This window comes from Saimiri boliviensis, chromosome 10 (genome assembly GCF_048565385.1).
Source record: "Saimiri boliviensis isolate mSaiBol1 chromosome 10, mSaiBol1.pri, whole genome shotgun sequence".
Classification (NCBI taxonomy): Eukaryota; Metazoa; Chordata; class Mammalia; order Primates; family Cebidae; genus Saimiri; species Saimiri boliviensis.
The window spans coordinates 27,173,131-27,180,068 of NC_133458.1; the positions used below are offsets into that span (position 1 = coordinate 27,173,131).

Genomic DNA, 6,938 nt, shown 5'->3' on the forward strand with positions numbered 1-6,938 from the left:
TTGCACCACTGTACTCCAGCCCGGCGACAGAGTGAGCCTCCGTCTCAAAAAATAAATAAATAAATGTACTTCTCGGTGTCCAACTTACATCACCTAATTCAAAAGCCACTTATTCCCTGGAAGCAGCATATGTGCTCTTTGGCTATTCTATAGTATGAATTCTCTAGACATCAGGCTGCATCTGGTATCCAGTGCCTCTGAAATACACAGCTTGGGAAACCATTCAGAAACAAAGACATTCTTATAACCACTCCTACTCTGAAGGTTCCTGGCAGATGTCTGTGACATGTGAGGATGATTAATAAGCTCATAGCTGCTAACACCATCAGGAAACTCCCGGGCCAGATCACCAATTAGTCCACAACCCACCTCAGTGAAGGAGAGAGTATGAGCCAGACACTGTCCTGATGTCCAGATACAGGTCGTGAGGCCAGAGGATGGTGTTCCCTCTGCTGGGGGCTGTCGATGACATTCCCCCTGTCTCAAAGGGTGGTCCCCAACACCCTCCCCCTGCTCTGCTCTTGCCACCTGACTTCAAAGAAGAAAAGAAAGAGGGACTTATGACTTAAGGCTCATCTAGGATCTGCCGGGTACTGTTAGACGTTTTACATACATTTAATCCTGAACCTTCTCAACAAATCACATGATGTACGTCTCACTGTCACCATTTTACTGATGAAGAAACGGAGGCCCTGCAGGTTAATAATTTGTCCAGAGACACAGCACACAGCACTGGCAGTTAGCAAAATCAGGATTTGGATCCACATCTGCGTGGTTCCCTGGCCTATTTATGCCCTTTCTACTGTACGATGTCGTTCCTCTAACAAGTCACTGCACTTCCCTTCCGTTTACCTCAACTTCCTCATCTATAGAACAGAAAAGGATAAAACCAGAACTTGCAAATCTCTCCCACCTACTCTGGACTGGCTGCTTGGTCCTATGCGAGATCAGGAGGTGGGGGGCTTAGCGTACCTACCTGCAGATCCTCAATTGTCACTTCATACTCCAAGCCCTGGGAAGTCAGGAAGGATTTAACTGGCTGCAGACTGACAGATGGGACCAGGACATCCACAGGCCGACTGAAGGTGGAGGGAGATTTCCAGACATTGAGCTGAAGAGAACAGAAATGAAACCAGATTAAAGGACAGTTCAGGTAAAATGTACAATGAGCTCATTCTTCCAGGACACTGCCAAAAGCCAGGGTGATCCCTGAGAGGCCGGGCTCTGCCCAAGGGCAAAGTCTGCCCATTTCACAATTGTGTCTGCTCAGACCTGCCCAACAAGCAGTATCTGGCAGAGACCAAGCATCATAAGTGGATGGTAGCTGGAAGGATGGAGCCCACTGTTCAAGCATCCCTTCTCCCAGGACCCCACCACCGTGACGTGATCTACAGTGCTCCCTCTCTCATTGGCCCCCTCAGTTGTGTAAATGGCAAGTGGACTAACACGGGATTATATTCAGAGACTCTTCAGAAATAAAAATGATCCCACCAGGAGAGCAAGAGTCTTCTCCCACCAAAGTTAGAAGACACTCGGGAAAGCTAAGAAGAACCAGGTACCTTCAAGTTGTTGGAATTCACTAGCTGACTCAATTTGCTAATCTCGTCTCCATTCCTGACGTTAATCCTAAAAACTTGGTCCCTAGAGAAGGAGGTAAAAAAAAAGAGCAAAAGGTAATGATGAGCCTTCAGCTGGCAAAGAAACCCCAAGCCTCCTGTCCCAGACATAACCAAGCAGAAGGAAAGGAAGCGGTCTAGTCTTTGGTTATAATGTATGGCCGTTAAAAATAAGGCTACATGGCAACTATGAAAAAGTGCTTATGGCATAACTTTAAGGGAAATATTAAGTGAAAGAGCAGGACACAAAATTGTATGTATGCCATGATTATAAGTATGGAAATAGCAGATGCATTGGAAGAAAAACAGACAGCGGAAATATACCAAATGCTGACAGCCCTTGCGTTCGGGTCGTGGGATTATGGATGACTTACTTTTTTCCCCCTTGTATCTGTTTTCTGTAATGTGGTCATATTACTTTATAATGAAAAACATATATATTTTACAGGAAGGAATGTGCCTGAGTTACATGCAAAGCTAACTCAAGACATAAAGAAGCACTTCTTCACTGTCAGGGCTGAGGACTGAAACCCTGGCAGAACCTCTGTGCTGGAAAGGAAACAGCATCTCCACGCTGGGAGGGTGAGCTGTGCCCTCTTAAACCCAGGAGAGGAGGCTGGGTCCTCGCTCAGTCCCTTCCTGCTCTAGAACCCCGTACACAGGCTCGTTTGGGTGGAAACTGACCATGGCCCATGGTGCTGAGGCTGGATTTGGGATCCGCTCCTCCCCACGGTGAGAGAAGGGACCCTTAGAGGGCACAGTGGGGGCCAGCCAGTCTCAGTGCCCTTTGTCGTATGTCCTGAGCTTGCTTCACGTACGTGATTTAGCTTCCGCAGAGGCAGTAGGTGTAGTGGACCCTGAAGTCCCGTGTGTGGGTGGGAGAAAGCGGGGCCTGAAAAGCTGCCTTTGTGCTCTCAGCTGGCTGGAGAGACAGGGGAGCCATTAGGCCGTTGCTAGGAGACGGCCCCAATGCATCCGCACTTGAAGCTGTGACTGCGTCACGTCTATGGCACAAGTGAATGCGAGGAGAGCCGCTGTGGGCTCAAGGACCTGTTGAGAGTGAATGGCTGTCACAGGAAGCTGAGCGTGCAGCCTCATGGGGCAGCTCCTCGTCAGAAAACCGATTTCATCCAGACGATCCTTCAGGGTGTTGCTGGGTTCTGGAAGGTTCTAGGGGCTCTCCAGTAGATCTGGGCCAGTCTCAAGGAGTCAAGGTCCACTGCAGAGCCACTTCTGCTGCAGGTGGCTGGTTTAGAGGAGATGCCAGTGCTGAAGCTTCCCTTTCTCCCAACCCACCTGGTCCCCACAGGGTCCTGGAGGTGAACTGGTAACTGCACCCTGTGGGCACTGCCAATGGCCCTGCAGAGATGCCACTGGCTGGGCAGGTCTCAGTCTGAACCCAACAGGCTTCGGATGAGGCGTCAAACCTGGCCTTTCCCTGACCTGAGCGAGCATCCTTGAAAAAGGATGGAAGACAGAATGGAGCCAGGTGTGATGGCTCACACCTGTAATCCCAGTGCTTCAGGAAACCAAAGGGAGAGGATTGCCTGAGGCCAGGAGGTCAAGATCAGCCTGGACAAAATAGGGAGACTTTGTCTCCACAAAGAACATGAAAAAAAAAATTAGCTGGGCATAGTGGTTCATGCCTGTAGGCCCAGCTACTACGGAGGCTGAGGCAGGAGGATCACTGGAGCCCAGGAGTTCAAGGCTGCAGTGAGCTATGATCGCACCTCTGCACTCTAGCCTGGACAACAGGGCAAGGCCCCCATCTCAAAAAATTCAAATTAAAAATAAATAAATAAATAAAACAGAAGGGAAATCTTTACTCCTGGATGGGGACAAGGACCCATCTACTGAGCCCCTGCTGTATCACAACCTACCTCCAACACTCCAGAAACGGGGTATCTTTAAAATGGGGATTCTCTTAAAAAATAAATAAAATAAAATAAAATGGGGATTCTATACTCAGGAGGTTGAGGCAGGAGGATTGCTTGAGCCCAGGAGTTCAAGGCTGCAATGAGCTATGACGGCATCACTGCACTCCAGTCTGGCTGACAGAACAAGACCCTGTCTCCAAAAAAAAAAAATGGGGGTTCTAGAAAGATCTTGCGTGGTGACGTATTTATTAGCACAATTAGGCATGTGTAATACACAGCACTGGCTATAGCAATCACAAAGAGGAAAGGGAGGGAGAAGGAATAGGAGGAGAGAAAAAAGAAGAGCATAAGAATAAGGAGCTCTTGGAGTATAAAAATCATGTTACATATTCACCCAGCACGTGCATTTTAGTTTTTCCAAAGTGGTGACTTCACAACAGAACTTGTGCACATTGCTGGGCGCGGTTCAGGACAATGGGACGCTGTGTCTCTACCTGGCCCTGAGTACGATTAAATTCGCAACCCCATTTCATCCTGCTCTAACCAGCCAAACTACAGAGGTTAAAGAAATGTCTGTAGCATGGAAAGAGGCAGGGCAGAAGGGCAGGCGCAGAGTGGAGCCCATTCCCTCTGTCTCTTCTTCACCTCTCCCTTCTTCCCCACCTTGGTCCCAGCCCAAACTCCTTGTGTACTTTTGTACGTGCTGTTCCCACTGCCTGCAATCCATCCTTTGTCTCATCTGTCTGGCCCATCTAGTCCCATCGAATCTTTAGGACCCACTCACATCACCCATGAAGCTTTTCCTGACCAGTCCTAGCAGTCTTCAGATAGCACTGAACATTGGTGGGGCAGTAGTGGGGCAGCATCATCCTTATGAACAGAAGCACAGAGACACCCGAAAGCAGGAAGGACGTCTCGGGGTGCCATGCGAAGGACACCCTTCTTCTTGCCCTTACCGTCCTCCTCTCTATTTGGAATATGCCCTCTTGAGTTCATGAGGCTCAAGATGGTCGAGCATATCCTATCTCCACTATCTGGAAATTCACTCAAAGACCTTGAACTCTTTCTGAAGATGGAAGATTGGCCTGGGAGGCGAACGTGTTGGGATTTGCAGGTGGCCATGTTTGCCTCTCCTGTTCCACACAGGTGTTCTCGCAGCTCCTCTTAACTCGGTCCTCTCCAATAGCCAGGGGCGTCCAGCTGCTGCCAGTGCAATGGCTGGCACCGCCTCTCCCTTACCCCCACAGGCGTCTGTGCTTTACACAGTCCGTACCCACTCTGGTGACTGAGCATCTATCCCCCCTCTTTCACCACGCTGGCAGCCACGTGTCCCGTTCTTTGCGCCTTTCTCACCTGCCTCCCCAGCCAGGCTTAGCAGCCACCACAAAGAGTATTAAGAGATGGTTTCACAGAACTCTTAGATGCCTGCCAGCTTCCTCCTGATGCTGATACTGTAACCAGCTCTGCAATTGCTTACTGTTCTCTGCCTGCCTGGCGCCTCTAGGCATCCTGGCCATTGTCCCATCCTGAAGATGTCTGAAGACCAGGGCAGAAGACGCCAGTAGAGCAAGAGAGACTGGAGAGATAGGTGAGGCGGATGGAAGGGAGGGGAATGGGTGGTGGGTGGTGGGTGGTGGGTGGTGGGGAGAAACCATCATCCTCATCTTCAGCCGCCAATCCAGAGCCTGGCTTCCCAACGGCTTGAATGCTGAGAGGCCCGCTTCCCCCTGCTCTCAATGTTCCCCTTCCTGTAAACTCTGGGTGTCTGGAACGTCTCTAGAGAGCCCAGGAAGAATTCCACTGCCTTTGCTAGGTTTCCAGCTGTGGCATGAGAACAGATTTGGGGATGAGAACGACACTATCAGTTCACACCATCTGCAATCAGCTCAGGCACACAGCTTTTTCTGTGTAGAATTCCCGCAGAGAGCATTCATTCTAGGGCCTGGCCCAGCTGTCGCAGCCCAGGTGCCCACTGGATTGCAAGAGAGGTCTGTGTCTTGAGAAATAGAGATTTTTTTCAGCCACATGAATAGCTGCAGTAGGAGCCTGACGGATCCATGAGTCAGCCCACATGGCAGCAAGTCTAGTCACTACACACCTACTGCTGCGTCGCCTGCGGGAAAATCTCCCTGGCCCACCTGCTAGCCTAACCCCTCTGAGCTATTTGGCAATAGAGACACAGGTGTGAACAGAAGTCATCACCATAAAAATTAGTCAATCTCATGTAAGTAATTACCTTAAAAAACAACCCAAATTCCATTAGTCAGATAGTAAAACAGAAAGTGAACTAAGATAGATCCAGGAGACACAGGATTTTATCTGGAAATAAACTTGTGTTATAGCAAAAGAATGCGAGTTTTACATTCAGAGTTCCAGCTCCCTGGCTTCCCAACTAAGTGGCCTTGGGCATGTTCCTTAACATTTCTAAGACTGATTTTTTTTTCCATGTTTAAACGGAAGAAAATAACACCCCTGCCTGGCAAAGTTGTTGCATGATGCAAAAGATAATGTACATGAAAGCTCTTTGCAAATGGCAAAGTATTATGCAGTAATGAGTTATTATAATTCAGTCTTCTAGCAGGGCACCATGGTATCCTTTTTACCTCTCCTACCACCCAAATGTCACTCCTTTGCAAACCTCAAAGCATTCTGCTTGGAGCGTGCTGAGCATGTGCTCATCACTTGGCACACACACACACACACACACACACATGTGCATGCGTGCACACAGTGTACAGGCATTTGTCTCTGCATATCATTTTCATAGCTGTGTCAAGGCAAGACCTGTGAAATCTCCACATCCCAGAAGCCAGTGAGAAAGCACCAGCTCAGAAGGGGTATAGCTGAGGGGTAGAACACTGAACCGCAGATCAAGAGAAAGTATCAGCTCTGCAAAGCCTTGGCCATTAACAAAGAAGTGAAATCAACAAGCTTGAGACCCAGGTTTTCCCTGTAAGTATGGCAAAAATTGGAAACGAATCATTTCTGGTAACCAGTAACTCTTGGTAATTAATAATGTAGCTCTTAGTAACCAGTAACTCTTAGTAATTAAAAATGTAGGAGTAAGAAAGGAGATGCCTGGAACTGACCTTATAAAAAAAAAAAAAAAAAAAGAACTAGGCAGAAAAAGAATGGCAGGAGATGAGGGAACTGGAGAGAGACTGCAGTGATCATCTAGTCCTGATTTCACAGATGAAATCGGGTCTCAGAGAAGAAAAGGGAGTGGACTTGTCCAGGATGACACAGGGACAAAGCCGGAAAAAGAGCCCAGTTCTCCTTCCTCCATGTGAGCTATCATCAGCCATTCATTTTCAGTCCCATTTGGCTCCCATATTTCTGAAATAACCAAAGAAGAAGAAGTCCAAAAGGAACTTACCCAAAAAATTTTTCTCGGCTACAGATGCTGGACCCAATAAGGGCCCCAATGAACAGTATCCACCTCATA

The 6,938-nt window shown here is 48.4% G+C and overlaps 1 protein-coding gene across 1 annotated transcript in view; it reads right to left on the reverse strand.

Annotated features, from left to right (window-relative positions):
- Positions 1 to 6,938, reverse strand: part of CPA4 (carboxypeptidase A4) — a 30,286-nt gene extending 23,348 nt beyond the window's left edge. The window contains exons 1-3 of the mRNA XM_039472993.2: positions 6,870 to 6,938; positions 1,560 to 1,641; positions 977 to 1,111 (exon numbers count right to left, since the gene is read on the reverse strand). Of these exons, the coding sequence (XP_039328927.1) occupies positions 977 to 1,111; positions 1,560 to 1,641; positions 6,870 to 6,937 (285 nt within the window). The 5' untranslated portion in view covers position 6,938. The remainder of the gene's footprint in view (positions 1 to 976; positions 1,112 to 1,559; positions 1,642 to 6,869) is intronic.